Source organism: Alosa pseudoharengus, unplaced genomic scaffold (assembly GCF_046254945.1).
Source record: "Alosa pseudoharengus isolate Yale_2024_CS ecotype anadromous, Long Island Sound unplaced genomic scaffold, YU_APseudo_1.1 YU_APseudo_1.1_scf_23, whole genome shotgun sequence".
Classification (NCBI taxonomy): domain Eukaryota; kingdom Metazoa; phylum Chordata; class Actinopteri; order Clupeiformes; family Clupeidae; genus Alosa; species Alosa pseudoharengus.
In genome coordinates this window covers 9961672-9978664 of record NW_027468685.1, presented here as the reverse complement: position 1 = coordinate 9978664, position 16993 = coordinate 9961672, and the positions used below count along the sequence as shown (strand labels likewise).

The following is a 16993-nucleotide window of genomic DNA, read 5'->3' as shown; positions in this document are numbered from 1 at the left end:
TTTCTATCTGTCTGTCTGTCTGTCTATCTGTCTCTCTCTCTCTCTCTCTTCCTACATCCTCTTTCTCTGTCTGTCTCTCTGTCTCTCTCTGCTGTCTGTCTCTCTGTCTCTCTCTCTCTCTCTCTCTGCTGTCTCTCTGTCTCTCTCTCTCTCTCTGCTGTCTCTCTGTCTGTCTGTCTCTCTCTCTCTGCTGTCTCTCTGTCTGTCTGTCTCAATCCCTCTCAGTGGAAGGCCGAGTGTGAGAAGCAGGTGAAGTCTCTGCAGATGATCTTCTCCAGGCGGCTGCAGCGAGTGATCGGCCACAGCCTCCACCAGTCTCTCCTGCGCAACCCCCACCGCCAGCGGCAGAGGGGCCGGCCTCGGAAACAGCACAAGGGGCTGCCGGAACAAGGGAAGGAGAGGCTGCCCGACCGAGGGAAGGAGAGGAAGGCGCAGCGAGATGAAGGGAGGGAGAGGAAAGTGGAACGAGACGAACGAGCGAAAGTGGGAAGATCGGGAAACACAGGGAAGCGGAAAGCTGGGAGGAAGGAGAAAAAGCGGTCGCAAACGCAGTCGCAGTTGCGGAGGCAGGCACAGGTGCAGTTGCAGGCGCAGGTGCGGACTCAGTCACTGATGCAGTCGCAAACGCAGGCGCTGACGCTGACGCAGTCACAGACGCAGATGCAGATGGAGTCACAGTCACAATTACAGGTGCAAATACGGACAAAGTTACAGTCGCAGACGCAGTTGCAAATACAGACGCAGTCTGATGCACCCAGGACTAGTGAGGCGCCATCATCAGGCGTGCTGCGGTTCTTTCTCCTGGAGAAGGACAACTGTCGGACCCAGACAGGGACTGAGGTGATGAGACTTCAGCCACACACGTAAGCATCTTCCACGCACACAACACACACACACACACACACACACACACACGTTTACTACACACAGGCTTCAAACAAACATATACTACTGACATAAGGTGGCAAACACACACACACACACACACACACACACACACACACAGTTAATGGTCTCCAACAACCATACACACTACTGAGCTAAAGTGCCAAACACCCCCACCCTTATGCATACACACACACACACACACACAGACTGCTGAGGTGACACACACACACACACACACACACACACACACACACACACACACACAGACTGCAGACTGCTTCTCAACAGATGTGTGATGTGTGCAGTGATTTAAAGTGCCAAGAGTTTGTGTTTGTGATGGCCAGTGTTCCAGTGTGCATTTTACTTAGGTTTAAATACAGGTATATTCCTGTATTTTATGTATATAGTTCAACTTTTTTATACTGTGTGTTTGTCTATACTGAGGATGAATAAAAAAAAGATTTGTTTTTTGCCAAAAGCCTTCTGTTCGCTCATTTCTGAGTGGTTTGACGAGTTCCTCTGTTAGACACACATCATTTACATTGACCAGTCATTGACTCTTGGAGATTGACACTTTGGATTAACTAAAGATAACAACAGCTGTAAGTGATGTTATCTCTCTCTCTGTCTCATTCAAAGTTGCTTTATTAGCATGACCATTAGGTTAGTGTTTCCAAAACTAAACACCATTTCAAGACAATCAAAGAGGGAAAAAGAAATGTGGAAAATAATGGGAACATTCCTATTAAGAGTAAAGGGAACATAAGCAGTTAACATTATTTATGTTATCTAAAGCCCAACTGGCTTCAAGGTGGCCATCAACTACCAGCCCCCGACTATGGTGCTTGGTGGAGACCTTGCCAAGGGCCATGTGTGTGAATAGAATAGAATTGACTTTAATTCTCATTGTGCAGTAGTACTGGACATAGGGCCACTCTCACCCCATCAGGTTTGGTGTGTTTGGCTGTGCAGACATTGACACTTTGATTTATATAAGTATAAGTAAGTATATATACTCTTTTGATCCCGTGTGGGAAATTTGGTCTCTGCATTTATCCCAATCCGTGAATTAGTGAAACACACTCAGCACACACACAGTGAGGTGAAGCACACACTAATCTCGACGCAGTGAGCTGCCTGCAACAACAACGGCGCTCGGGCAGCAGTGAGGGGTTAGGTGCCTTTGCCCAAGGGCACTTCAGCCGTGCCTACTGGTCGGGGTTCGAACTGGCAACCCTCCGGTTACGAGTCCGAAGTGCTAACCAGTAGGCCACGGCTGCCCATTTCATCCTGTTCAGACTGGGTCAGCTGCACTATCATTAATTATTTTGAATTTGACTTTCTGACCATATCACCATAAGGAAGAGAAAATGGAGGGACCATCTCTAAGAGCTTGGAAGTGTTTTACAATGGTTTCCTAGATCAGCCAGCATGGTGTTGAATTAGATTTCCTCACAAATCAAAAGCTGGGATTCTGTCTTGAATGCTATGTAGGACATGCAGATGCTATCAACAAGGAACATTGACATGCAGATGTTGTCAACAAAGAACATTTCTAACCCAGCTGAGTTGAATGCCCCCCAGCAAAAATGGTGTGCATGTAAACAAACATAGGCCTACGTGCGATCTATTCCTCATGAGTCATACGTGTATATGCGTGTTTCCTCATATCAGTGTCTGCATGATAACTGAAAAAAATGAACCACTCAGAAGCACTGCCTCTACATTTAAGACTTGTGAGGTTTAAAAGAGGCATTCTTAGTTCTCACTTTATATGGACTTCCTCCATCGATTTCAATGCAATTATGAAAGGATGACAATCCAACTCCGAGCGAAATGTAAAGATTGTAAAATACGTTAATTCGAATATGTAGCCTACTACAGCGTTGCATCTCGTGAGAATATAACGTGTATATTGGACTCTAAATCTTAAAACAAATGAATTAGGATACGTTTAATTAGGCTAAGAATTAACTTCGGTTGCTAGTCTCAAAAAATATATCTGCTTGATGCCAATGCGTAAACAACGTTTCAGACCTCCAGAGGGCGCTAGTAATAAAGCTTATTTTTCTGTCGACGTTTGGCGCATGGGGATGTTTGGGCATGTTGGACTTCGGCTATGGGCCAGCGATGAGCCCCTGTGTTAATGAGGTGTAAAGGTAATTAAATGATAATAGCACCCCATTGCTTGACATTAACAACTCTTTTGTGCGGCCTGACGATTGCTAGGGATTATCTGAGTCGGCTCAAAAGAAATATGCGCTCCTGGACCTGGTAGAACTGGAATTACTTTTTTGTCACTGGTTGTTCTGTGTGTATGCAACAACTGTTTAGCAAGAATACACTTGAGCTTTTGGCAGCGAGGCATAACAATATAATTTAGAAATATGACTGTGAACAGAGATTTCTTGGACAGCATAGAGTCTTAATGGACTTTTGTCTGGAGTAGCAATTGTGTCCATCTTGTGTTTGAGAAAAGCTTTTTTTTTTTTTTTTAAGAGACACGTTTGCCCCATTCGTTGTAGATAAGCTAGGCTACTGTGTAGCTGTTTGCATAATTCATGATGAAGGTAAAAATACCCCCTTGTCAAAATAAAACACAATCAAGTTACTCATCTAGTCGCCTATGCCCAGAAATATGTGAGGCATGTCGGTCCCCTAGCAGTCTCCGGATTCCATTTAGCAGTGTTTGCGAGGCGCTCGGCACTTTCATTGGCTCCTGTGACTGTCCATCGACGCTGGGACCCTCCCACTCCAATATATATCTGCGGCGCCTCATTCGTCCTGACTATACCGTCTGATTGTTGAGGGAAAAAGCACTGTCCAGTTTTTCAATGGTTGTTCAGGTGAATCAGCGAACGCCCAACAGCAGAAAGACAATGGATGGAAGTCAGCAAAGGGTCGAAGCAAACATTTTGTTATTGGGAGCAGACAATGTTGGGAAGTCTGGTAAGCATTTCCATTCTTATTGTCATCTCGTTACAAGTTTCATTTGTCTATGAAAAAACACGGCTATACGACAACTGTTTGCATAGTCTACATAAACAAACCCATGATGATCAAATCCAATTAAATTATTTGTGTTTTCTCCCCTCAGCACTCACAGTGAGATTCCTCACGCGGAGGTTCATCGGAGAATACGGTGATATAGGTGAGTTATTGTTTTGTACAGGCTGCACTTGTTGACTAGGCTACTCTGCACACCACTATGCTCTGTTTTTATTGTTTAGCTCTGCTCTGAAAAAGTGAACTGACCCGTGTTTTCACTTACACAGATTCCATATACAGCCGCAGCGATAAAATTGATGGACGGGATATCTGTTTCAACATCTGGGACTCTTCACACTCTCAGGTAGCCTAAGCACGCATCGTCTTTCCCTAGATTGCTTTAATACTTAAACAAAAAGCGTACTAATATATTTAACATTTGGCAGTCAAACCAAAAGCAAACAAGTCCATTTTGACTGACAATGCCACGTCTTTTTCAGAATGGTGATGAGGCCGGACACATAAGTGAAAGACAGCTCCAATGGGCAGACGGCTTCATCCTGGTGTACAGCATCTGCGACCGGGCGAGCTTCAACGTGGTGCGGCAACAGGTGCAGCGTATCCGGCAGGCCAAGAATAAACCGCCCACCGCCGTACCCATCATTATCGTGGGCAACAAGCGGGACCTCCAACACCGCCGAACGGTTTCCAGCGAGGAAGGGCGCCTACTCGCGCTCTCTGCGGACTGTGGATTCTTCGAGATCTCCGCCGCGGAAACCTATCACGGCGTGCTGTTGGTGTTTCACGGACTGATTGAACTAATCCGTGAGGCGCGAGCCTTGAAGAAAGGCGCTGCTGGCTTCAGAGGCATAGTGCGAAGTATGTCGGCGGTGTTTGGGCGCAAGAGAACGGAGTGAGACTTTCTGTTGGCGCTGTCTATTGTTGGAAGTTCATCAATCTTTGGACAACTGCTGTAAGGACAACTGCTATAAGAGCAGCTTATGACGAGGGCACTAACCCAGGGTCAACGTCTAAAGCGGTAGCCTATCAAGGACACTGGGATATGAAGTATCAGCATGGACTTGGATCCTAATTACAAACAGACTATCCAAATGTTTTAAAATCAGGAGCAAGTTATCTAGTGTTATTATACAAGTCCCCCTGACTTGAGTAGCCTGTAGTAAGATCACTGGTACAGTAGCCTTGAATGTAAAGGGGGGGGCTAACAACCTAACCAGTGAGATCTACTTATGAAGTTATCCATAGGCAGCTGTGCAGGGAGGCAATGCTGTCTGAAGGGTGAGGGCTGTGCTCTTCATCACATAACCACAGCCAATGAAGGTGCTTCTAAACCTGCTACCTATGCAAATAGAAATGACTGCTTTCTCATGGAGACTCACCTCAAGGATCCGAGCTCTGTTCTCCCTCACGGTCTGTTTTGGGTACTAGCACTCAAATGAGTCTTTCTTATATGGATGCAGAGCTTCAGTTAGCCTAAGTTTATGTTTATTTAAGTGGTGATGTAAGCCATTTTTAGGGGTTTACATTCCAGACATTTTCAGTGTAGGCCTGTTGTTGTAATGCATCTTGAAACAGATCACCTAATTTGTGACACATCTACGCTCTATGACTATAAGCATGTGGATGGACTCTGTGACCTAGCATCTGTGAGATGTGATGTCATGCCACAGGAATGGAGAATGAGTGGCCAAGCCATCCAGTGTGCTGCTGTAGGCTTCCTGCTGTAGCTGAAACAACTCCGGCTCAGATCTGGGGAGGATATGGCCCAGCTCTGCTCAAAGGTTTATCTGTTATCCGGGTGGAATGTTTTACCTGCTGGCAATATTTTACCTGAACTGATCTGATATGATTTGGATCTCTGTAAAATCTGTTGTTTATTTAAAGCTACAATATGGTCTCTGTGATTTTTGTAAACACGAAAGCTGTACTATTTTGACTATTTCTCCTTGAAGACTATGTTTATTCTACTGTTTATATTGCCAAAGAGATTATTTCTGTACATAGTATTTATAATGTTGAGGTCTTTATGTAAATATGACAGTTTTGTAATAAAACAGCAAAAAAAAAAAACTTCAGTCTGTCTGTTCTTCCAAATAGCATCCACAACAAACAGGACTCTGTTTCAGCTATTGAGAGTATAACAACAACTGGAATTGATACAGGCCAGAATCAGAACAGATTGGGTCCATACCTAGGCTGGATCTGACCCAAAGCTACTCCAGTAGGCTACCTGGAAGCTAGGTTACCCAAACTGGCACCTGGGGTTTGTCCAAACCTGAGAAGTCAAAAGTGACCCAGAAGAACGCTGACACCTCCATTGTTCCATTTCAGTTAAAGTTAAACCGATTTCTGCAGAGGCAGCCAGCCAGCACAGGTTTTACATTTACATTTGTTATTGTTATTTCATTTAGCTGATGCTTTTGTCCAAAATGACTAACAAAAATAAAGAACAATCAAGGTACAGTGTGAATAGGAGAGAACAGTGTAATAATAAGAAATAGAAATACCTTTCAGTCAAGGATGTAGATAAGAGGGATGGGGGGGAGAACCGGCACAATTGTAACACTTTTTTATTTTCTCAATTCAAACTCGATTTACACAAAGACGATAGACTTGAAAGCTGTGAAATTTGACCAAAACAGAGTGATACTGTACATGTCTACTCCATGAAAGTTATGAAAAATCGCGATGCTTGAATTCTGCACTTTTTTTTTTGCTTAATATCTCTGGTCATATTTATAGTATACCATTCATATTTGGATAGCTGTAGATAATTGCATGATAGGCTACGTGTCTATTTACGTTTCTGTTGCTACACCATATCTTGAGAATGAAACACTACCGATGTTACAATTGTACCAGTTTTCCCCATACAGAATAGACAAGAAGTCCAAGCTTAGTGTGTCAGATTGTTAAAGATGTTAGGTGAGGAGAGGAGGTTGGTCTTCAGGAGGTTTTTCAAAATGGAGATGGACATCTCTGCTCAGGTCTTAAAAATCAGTGTGAACCAATACTCAGTGCTGTGAGAAGTGTAAACTGAAAAGCTACAAAGCTACGATTTGTGTGTGGGGACAGGACAAAAGATTGGCCAACAAACACAGCTAACAATGACAAAATAAACACTGCATAGTGATAGGAAGTTAATGAGAGCGATGAAGTCTGTGGCCTTTCAGTAGCCTCCTTGCTCAGGGACCAGCAGTCTGCTGCTGCTGCTACAAAATTGTTTTGTTTCCATTTGTCTTCTGTCACACCACTTGCCTTCCTCTCTTAAGGAGTTCACGGGGAAAGGGGTGAACTTTGAGATGAAAGGAAAATGAAAGAAAGACGAGTGTGTTAAAGCAGTGAAAGCTAGTTCAGCCAAGCAGGGCTGCCACAGCGCTACGGAGTGAGTTGACAGTTCCTGACACACACACACATACACACACACACACACACAGAGCATCTGACCTGTATTTCCACTGTGTGGGAGTACAAGATAAATCCCACATTGGATGTGACTTCAAGACTTGCAATGATATTTACCATAGAGACATTTGCACAAAGTCAAAGACTCATAACTAAAATAATGCTGGAATTTTCATAATACCTACAAATGTCACCATAACAAATATAAGGATGAAATGTAATAAAATTTGAAAAAAAATAAGTTGAAGCAGAAGAAGCAGAAGCAGAAGAAAGTTACATAATTGCAAGAAAAAAAAATACCATGCAGCTTATACTCCCACATCTGACTATCTTATTGAGTGTGAGGATCAAAACGTACTGAGAGGATCCTTATATTACACACCAATCAAGGCCACACAGATGGCACCATAAATATTAGTGGGATGTCATGTTTTTGAATGTCAGCAATAATCCACTTTAAAAGAAAGAAATCTATGGCATGTTCTTGCACAACACGGCACTACATACAGTATAACTCCACGTGATTACATAGGGTCAGATAAGAGAAGCGGGACTCAGGGTACTATGACTAAGACTATGACTTTTAAATTGCTTTCTGAAAGGATTTTTAAAACATCTCCATCTTCTAACCCAGGGTTGCCAACTTTGGGTGTTTGGCTGAAGTGAGATTTTGTGAAGTCGTAGTGCGTGTGCGTTAAATTTTTCCCTAAACCTAATTTTAAAAATGTCTGTCCCCAGACTTTTTTGCTATGTACAGTATAATCCATGATTTAAGTTTCTTCAAAATGTACAATTATTGATTGCACTTGAAAACAAGACCAGTGTTTTAACCCTGTGGCATGGAAGGATTATGAGCCACTGGGCCCCTGGGCACAGACATGAAAAGGCCCCCCCTGAAAAAGGTAGTAGCTTAGTAGAAAAAAATGAAAAATAACCCCTTAAATGATGACTTCTGGCGAGTTTTGTGGAAAGAAATTGACAGATTGAGACTTATGAATGTGTGTATGAGTGTACGTATGTATCAGGGATGCAAATAGCCTAAAATATTTTTTTCCACCCACCATTGTGGCTGGTGGATTCCAAAGTCTACCAGCCACTAGAGATACAGTATGAACATTTGATGAAAAATTATGACCAAAATGATCACGGTTATTGGTATTGCAATATGATTAAAATGTGGTGACTTTTCTTCTAAACCTACCATCAATGTTGGACAGAACTCATAATTGGCCTGCCCTTCATGCCCAGTAGCAACAAATTTAAAGGTCAACAGAACAGCTATAGTGTCATAAAAGCCGTGTGGCTCCTTTAAGACCCAATCCACTGGTGTGAGTTCTGGAGCCATCCAACTTTATCTAACTCTATACTATCCTACATCATCTGATTTTAATATTATGTTTAGGCTACAGTATATTTAACATTTAACATTTATTTTCTATTTGGCCTGTTATGAACTTATGCATTGACCAATATAAGCACACTTTTTAAGACACTTAAATACATGCATGCTTAGCATTTTGTGAAAACAAATCATTATGGCTACATCCACAAACTCTTAGCCATGAGCTATATATCCTCTGATTTTAATATTTACACATATGTAGGTATTTAGCTCAGTTGTAAGACACTTAAAGCCCAAAATTGGAGACCATATAGAAATGTGCTACCATTTCAAAACCGGATTACTCTGGAACGGCTTATTATGACCGCCGCTAGCGAAGCTAGCGAAGCGGTCATATAGGGATTGTCAAAGTTTTTTTTTTTTTTTTTTTTTTTTTTTTTTCCCGTCATCTACTTCCTGAAATTTTGGTCAACGATACCCGGGGCACCGAAACACCAGGGCACATGAAATTTGGTGGGTATGTAGCCCCACTAGACTTTTACGGAAAAATTTCGTTTGGTCCCCGGGGGCCACTCCCCCTCCGCGCTGGGCCCCCCGAAACCCAAAATATGCAGTTTTTCCTCAATAACTACCTGAACCGTGGCACCGAGGATGAAGAAATTTTTATGGTATGTTGGTCTCAAGGGCCCACATCAACTTAGCCCATAATCACTCATTTGTGATTTGCACCCCCCCGGTAAAAAATGAAAATGCAATATCATTCTGCTTTAATCGCCCCTCTCTTCAGTAAAGACGTTCAGAACTGCACCAAATTTTATGTGTATGATTAACCTGACATTCTCTGGGGGTATGCCAAGTTTCGTAGAATTTCATCCATGGGGGGGTCTAAAAAATTAAGTTATGTGTACATTTAGTGACTCTACACTCATTGGCCTGTAGATGGTGGTGCACACATATACACATGCACACACACACACAGGCACACACACACACAGGCACCCACATACTATCGGTATTAGAACGGCCGATACATAATTACAAATTCAGTAGGATTAAAAGAAAACCAAAATAAATATTCATCATCATCATCATGGCTGCATTTCCAGTATTGGCGATAAGTAGTCGTTTGTCCACTAGATGGCGCATCGTTGCAGTGAGACGTAATTTTGTTGGAAGTTAATCTTAAATGGGTTGGAAAGACACTATGCTTCCTACAAGGACAAGACTGTAGGCTACAGTAGTTTACCGCAGAGAACGTCTAAGGGTAGGATGATTTCTGCATGACATGTAATTCCCATTTCCTCTTGAAGCCGAAATAAATCTGAGAATGTTTATCGGACATGCTTGTTTTTTACTGCAGGTAGGCTACGTTAATCCTATCAATAGCAGAACGTAGGTAAAATAATGTTACCGTTAGCATGGTTGAGTGATGGAGGCCAATTTGATTATTGATGTATTTGTAGAAAACCATAAATGCGTTTATAAGCTACCAAGCAAATCGATAACAGCACTAATTGTATCTTTCGACTGTCATCTCATTTGCTTATGACCATAACCTAGGCTACTAACAGGAGCTAAGTGAGTTAGCCACAACACGTTCGCTACGTGATGGTTTTTAATGGAAAATATATAGGCTACCTGAAAGATAACCTGTCTATGATCCCGTGATGATCTACAATCTCCATTTAAACCAGATGTTTTAGAGCGCACGTTGAGATGTATTCAGGGCAGGGCTGTACCTACACATATTTGTTGCACGTGCTACAAAAATCATTCTTTGCGATGAATGATTTAGTACCAACGTTACAAGGGTCAGATACAGTTTTGCCTATGGCTATTCCGTGAGACTGAGGCGCTTTTTGTTTGTTCGAAGTGCGTGTTTAGGGTGTGAGAGGGGAGTCGATGTGCTTTGATTCCAGCTTGGTAGTTGTAGTCTATGCGATTAAAAAAACACGTGTGTGTGAAGTATCCAAACAATGATAACGCTTTCATTATGGCTGCTTTAGCCACAGACCTTGAGCTACTGTACAGTGGGTTGGGTTCCGTTTAGAAGTGTCCTCTTCATTCGCCCTTTCCGTGATTCAGCTACGTGAAATGTATTACTACTGATATGCAAAACTATTAACTTTTTCGCCAAGAGGTGGCAGCTTGATACTGTAAGGTGTAAGCCATTGGTTCCAACGGAGATTTTATTTGGGTCGCCAGCATAGCCTAGCGACAATTTGTGTTGTGTAATAGGCCTAGCATAGGGCCTACCTTATATAGCTTATAGTTTGTTAACAGTCACGGTTTTGTCATAACTCCCTCTATGCATTTTTGCATTTAGAATAGCTCTAAAACCGGGGGACGAACACGTCGCAGGGGGGGCGCCAGTGCGTGGATATCTCAATCGCAAAATTAAACAATATTTCTATCGGGCGCCTACCATGGACTAGGCTGGGTGAAAATCAAAAGATTGCGTCAAAAGATTGAGCTTAACCATTGACCTCATGGTTGCAAAATGCAAGGGAACATGAATCAGCATATTATTTGCACAAACAATAACGGAGAGTAGCTCTTCAACTTTGCCCGTTAAAATGTGTATGAACAGTCTCGCAACGCATTTCATGAAGGCCCTTTGGACATGTCAGTTATTTGCACCACTGGGAAAAACGGCATTTTGTTTTAGACTACTGGTATTTCATTTGTGCATTGACAATAAAGCTGAATATCATTTGAACTAGATGACTAAACTTATGCATATGTAGAAGAAGAAACATTCACAAAAATCCATGACATGACCTCTCTTCTTGATAGCTGTTGAAAACTGCATGGAACTGACAGGGATTGTTTTGTTTAATAATAAATAAACTAGATGTACCGCGTAGCGGTACAAAATATGACCGCCGCTCAGTCCTGCACATCCATTCCGCGAAAATAAATCATATTAATGAATTTGTCTCCATCTTCTACTCCATCCCCCACTCTTGAAACTTTTGTGTATGCTTGTTTGGAATGTGTGTTTGCACACATTCCGCACACAAAGTAGCCTACTGGCGCTGCAAAAGTGAATAGATTTGTTTCTGGGCCAAAAAATCTGTAAACTTGTTATAAAACCTTTAAAATCTCTAAACAATCACAAGTAGGGCAGTTCATCACAGTCCATCCATTGCAACTGGACTGATGAAAGGTACACCTGTAGGCTACATTGTATTTGGGAAAAGCAGAAGGTAGCAGCATAATGTATTTATTTATTTATTATTAAACAAAAAAATCCCTGTCAGTTCCATGCAGTTTTCAACAGCTATCAAGAAGAGAGGTCATGTCATGGATTTTTGTGAATGTTTCTTCTTCTACATATGCATAAGTTTAGTCATCTAGTTCAAATGATATTCAGCTTTATTGTCAATGCACAAATTAAATACCAGTAGTCTAAAACAAAATGCCGTTTTACCCAGTGGTGCAAATAACTGACATGTCCAAAAGGGCCTTCATGAAATGCGTTGCGAGACTGTTCATACACATTTTAACGGGCAAGGTTGAAGAGCTACTCTCCGTTATTGTTTGTGCAAATAATATGCTGATTCATGTTCCCTTGCATTTTGCAACCATGAGGTCCATGGTTAAGCTCAATCTTTTGACGCAATCTTTTGATTTTCACCCAGCCTAGTCCATGGTAGGCGCCCGATAGAAATATTGTTTAATTTTGCGATTGAGATATCCACGCACTGGCGCCCCCCCTGCGACGTCGCCCCCCGGTTTTAGAGCTATTCTAAATGCAAAAATGCATAGAGGGAGTTATGACAAAACCGTGACTGTTAACAAACTATAAGCTATATAAGGTAGGCCCTATGCTAGGCCTATTACACAACACAAATTGTCACTAGGCTATGCTGGCGACCCAAATAAAATCTCCGTTGGAACCAATGGCTTACACCTTACAGTATCAAGCTGCCACCTCTTGGCGAAAAGTTAATAGTTTTGCATATCAGTAGTAATACATTTCACGTAGCTGTGAATCACGGAAAGGGCGAATGAAGTGGACACTTCTAAATGGAACCCAACCCACTGTACAGTAGCTCAAGGTCTGTGGCTAAAGCAGCCATAATGAAAGCGTTATCATTGTTTGGATACTTCACACACACGTGTTTTTTAATCGCATAGACTACAACTACCAAGCTGGAATCAAAGCACATCGACTCCCCTCTCACACCCTAAACACGCACTTCGAACAAACAAAAAGCGCCTCAGTCTCACGGAATAGCCATAGGCAAAACTGTATCTGACCGGTGTAACGTTGGTACTAAATCATCCATCGCAAAGAATGATTTTTGTAGCACGTGCAACAAATATGTGTAGGTACAGCCCTGCCCTGAATACATCTCAACGTGCGCTCTAAAACATCTGGTTTAAATGGAGATGTAGATCATCACGGGATCATAGACAGGTTATCTTTCAGGTAGCAGCTAGCCTATATATTTTCCATTAAAAAAACATCACGTAGCGAACGTGTTGTGGCTAACTCACTTAGCTCCTGTTAGTAGCCTAGGTTATGGTCATAAGCAAATGAGATGACAGTCGAAAGATACAATTAGTGCTGTTATCGATTTGCTTGGTAGCCTATAAACGCATTTATGGTTTTCTACAAATACATCAATAATCAAATTGGCCTCCATCACTCAACCATGCTAACGGTAACATTATTTTACCTACATTCTGCTATTGATAGGATTAACGTAGCCTGCCTACTGGACCTGCAGTAAAAAACAAGCATGTCCGATAAACATTATCAGATTTATTTCGGCTTCAAGAGGAAATGGGAATTACATGTCATGCAGAAATCATCCTACCCTTAGACGTTCTCTGCGGTAAACTACTGTAGCCTACAGTCTTGTCCTTGTAGGAAGCATAGTGTCTATCCAACCCACTTTAGATTAACTTCCAACAAAATTACGTCTCACTGCAACGATGCGCCATCTAGTGGACAAACGACTACTTATCGCCAATACTGGAAATGCAGCCATGATGATGATGATGAATATTTATTTTGGCTTTCTTTTAATCCTACTGAATTTGTAATTATGTATCGGCCGTTCTAATACCGATAGTATGTGGGTGCCTGTGTGTGTGTGTGCATGTGTATATGTGTGCACCACCATCTATAGGCCAATGAGTGTAGAGTCACTAAATGTACACATAACTTCATTTTTTAGACCCCCCCATGGATGAAATTCTACGAAACTTGGCATATCCCCAGAGAATGTCAGGTTAATCATACACATAAAATTTGGTGCAGTTCTGAACGTCTTTACTGAAGAGAGGGGCGATTAAAGCAGAATGATATTGCATTTTCATTTTTTACCGGGGGGGTGCAAATCACAAATGAGTGATTATGGGCTAAGTTGATGTGGGCCCTTGAGACCAACATACCATAAAAATGTCTTCATCCTCGGTGTCACGGTTCAGGTAGTTATTTAGGAAAAACTGCATTTTTTGGGTTTCGGGGGGCCCAGCGCGGAGGGGGAGTGGCCCCCGGGGACCAAACGAAATTTTTCCGTAAAAGTCTAGTGGGGCTACATACCCACCAAATTTCATGTGCCCCGGTGTTTCGGTGCCCCGGGTATCGTTGACCAAAATTTCAGGAAGTAGATGACGGGAAAAAAAAAAAAAAAAAAACTTTGACAATCCCTATATGACCGCTTCGCTAGCTTCGCTAGCGGCGGTCATAATAAATACATTATGCTGCTACCTTCTGCTTTTCCCAAATACAATGTAGCCTACAGGTGTACCTTTCATCAGTCCAGTGGAATGGATGGACTGTGATGAACTGCCCTACTTGTGATTGTTTAGAGATTTTAAAGGTTTTATAACAATGTTACAGATTTTTTGGCCCAGAAACAAATCTATTCACCTTTGCAGCGCCAGTAGGCTACTTTGTGTGCGGAATGTGTGCAAACACACATTTCAAGCAAGCATACACAAAAGTTTCAAGAGTGGGGAATGGAGTAGAAGATGGAGACAAATTCATTAATATGATTTATTTTCGCGGAATGGATGTGCAGGACTGAGCGGCGGTCATATTTTGTACCGCTACGCGGTACATCTAGTTGTACTTGTGATTGCATTACACCTTTGTGTTCGGTAAGGTCTGCTGTTTTGTTTACGGTTTGTCATGTGTGGAACGAAAAGTTTGTGAGATATTCCTCCTATAGGAATTGAAATGAGCGCAGAGCTATAGTAGCCTAATATGATTATTTCTTGAAAGTTAATTTATTTTTCTCGCGAACCGTTTATCGCAGCAAATAGCGGCTATAGCACCTTATAAAAGATGAGAAAAAGTTATTTCATGTGATGTCTGTGAGGCTACTTCGCGAGTAGTTCCTATAAGAATGGGCGGCCACAATTTATGTCGGTCTGCCTCATGTCTAAAGCAGCATGTTCCGTGAAGGTGCCGCGGACCGGATTAAAATAGCCTGGTCAGCGAATCAACAATCAGAGAAAACTGCGCTGAGAACGTTGTAGGCGGATATTAGACCTACCTGCTGTTGGTCTAGACATATCTATGCCTTAAACTCGTATCCTGTCATTTAGAAACAATGCTGTGGTCTAGTCTAGTCATCAACAAAAAATGAACGGATTGCAAAAAAAAAAAGAATGGATTTGGCGTGACATTTCTTGAGTGTGCGTGAGAGCGTGAGATTGGTGCTGAAAGCGTGAGTGTCACGCCAGAAGCGTGAGAGTTGGCAACCCTGTCTAACCCCTTTTTGAGCCTCCGTCGTCAAACATGGAGTTTCCTGAACTAGTCTTTAAGCAACCCCCTGTCTATAACTAACTAATAAAGCGAGAGGCCAAGGCTCCTGATAGTCTTTAAGAGTGTACAATGAGCATTTAACCAGTGACCTGATAAACCTGAGAGGTCTGGGAATCCCTTTAAAAGGGGGCTCCACGTCCGGCTCTGATCGAAGGGGTAATGTGAGTGTGTGGAGTGGGGTGGGGGTTAATGTTAAATGTCTTACAGCTCTAGGTCACATGTTTGGTGAGGCATTAACAGATCTCAAGAATAGTCTCACGTGAGGGAAAGTCTGGGTGAGGTGTGGGGAGGGACAATTTATGGTGGGAAGGGGCTATATATGAGGTTCTGTTTGCCCCCCAATGTTAAGTAAAACAGTGGATTATGCTTGTGGTCACTGTGTTCATGATAGGAGGCTTCTGTTAAAGTCTGGGCATCATCACAGGGAATGCTGCAGAGCTGGACAGAGCTGCATTGGAACATGCCTGTCTGGCCCTATAGATCTTTACATTTAGAATCTAGCGGTTTGTCCATTTCACTGCGGGTCCATCATAGTCTGGCTCTCCACTCCACTCTGCTCTGCTCTCAGCTCAGTGTTGATTCAGTGTAATTACAGTCTGGAAACCCTCTTGGCATTAAGGTTCGCACAAACACGCAGCAATTTTAGGTTGAGCTGAGCATCAGATGAGATTTTGGTGAGCTAAGCCAAAGCGAAAATATCATGTATATCACGAGTCAGTTGTAAATGTCAGTCGTAAATGTGACCATGTTAAGGATCAATCTTAAGGAACAATGCTAGCAGCAAAAATATTGCCAAATAGTTGAATTTACGCTGTGCTTATTGTTATTGTGTATTTGTCATGTGTGTGCTGCGCTATTTGTTATTGACTGTCATCACAACACTAGGTGACGATCTCACTTTACGATCTCACTTTATGCTATCATGAAATTGCTGCTCTCTAATACAATTTGCGAAGTGATTACTCAAAGCATAATCATCATCACCATCATCATCATCATCAGCAGCAGCAGCAGCAGCAACCTGTCACACACGCATGCTCCCTCCCACTGCGTCCGTCATGTACAAGAGTGTGTGCGAGACAAAGTGTGAGGTGAGATGTCAGATGAAGTACAGGGCTCTGGGTGACCTGTACTGTGCACAGAACAGAGGAACAAAGTCTCTATGTCAGTCAGTCACTGTTGTGCGTCAGAGTGTGAGCTGACACAACAGATGGAGTGTAGGGCCTGAGGACTGATCATGACTGTTTTCTCTCACTCACATACTAATACTACCACATACTAATACTACCACTACTACTTTTACTATTACTACAACAACTACTACTACAACAACTACTACTACTACTACCACTACTACTACCACCACTACTACTACTACAACATCAATTACTACTGTTACCACTACTACTACAACTACTACTACCACTACTACAACTACTACTACTATTACTACAACAATAACTACTACTACTACCACTACTAGGCTACTACTGCTACCAGTACAACTACTGCTACTACAACAACAACTAGTATTACTACTTACACTACTACTACTGCTA

The 16993-nt window shown here is 42.3% G+C and overlaps 2 protein-coding genes across 2 annotated transcripts in view; both read left to right on the top strand.

Annotated features, from left to right (window-relative positions):
• The window catches only part of LOC143140465 (uncharacterized), a 46516-nt gene extending 45150 nt beyond the window's left edge, over nt 1–1366 (top strand). Inside the window, exon 20 of the mRNA XM_076301385.1 lies at nt 226–1366. Coding sequence (XP_076157500.1) covers nt 226–867 — 642 coding nt within the window. The 3' untranslated portion in view covers nt 868–1366. The remainder of the gene's footprint in view (nt 1–225) is intronic.
• Nucleotides 1367–3702: 2336 nt separating this feature from the next.
• On the top strand, nt 3703–5930 carry LOC143140100 (ras-related and estrogen-regulated growth inhibitor-like protein). Its single transcript, XM_076300921.1, has 4 exons — nt 3703–3837; nt 3986–4039; nt 4164–4240; nt 4377–5930. The coding sequence occupies exons 1-4, from the start codon at nt 3723–3725 to the stop codon at nt 4791–4793; spliced, it is 663 nt and encodes a 220-aa protein (XP_076157036.1). The 5' UTR covers nt 3703–3722; the 3' UTR covers nt 4794–5930.
• Nucleotides 5931–16993: the final 11063 nt, after the last annotated feature.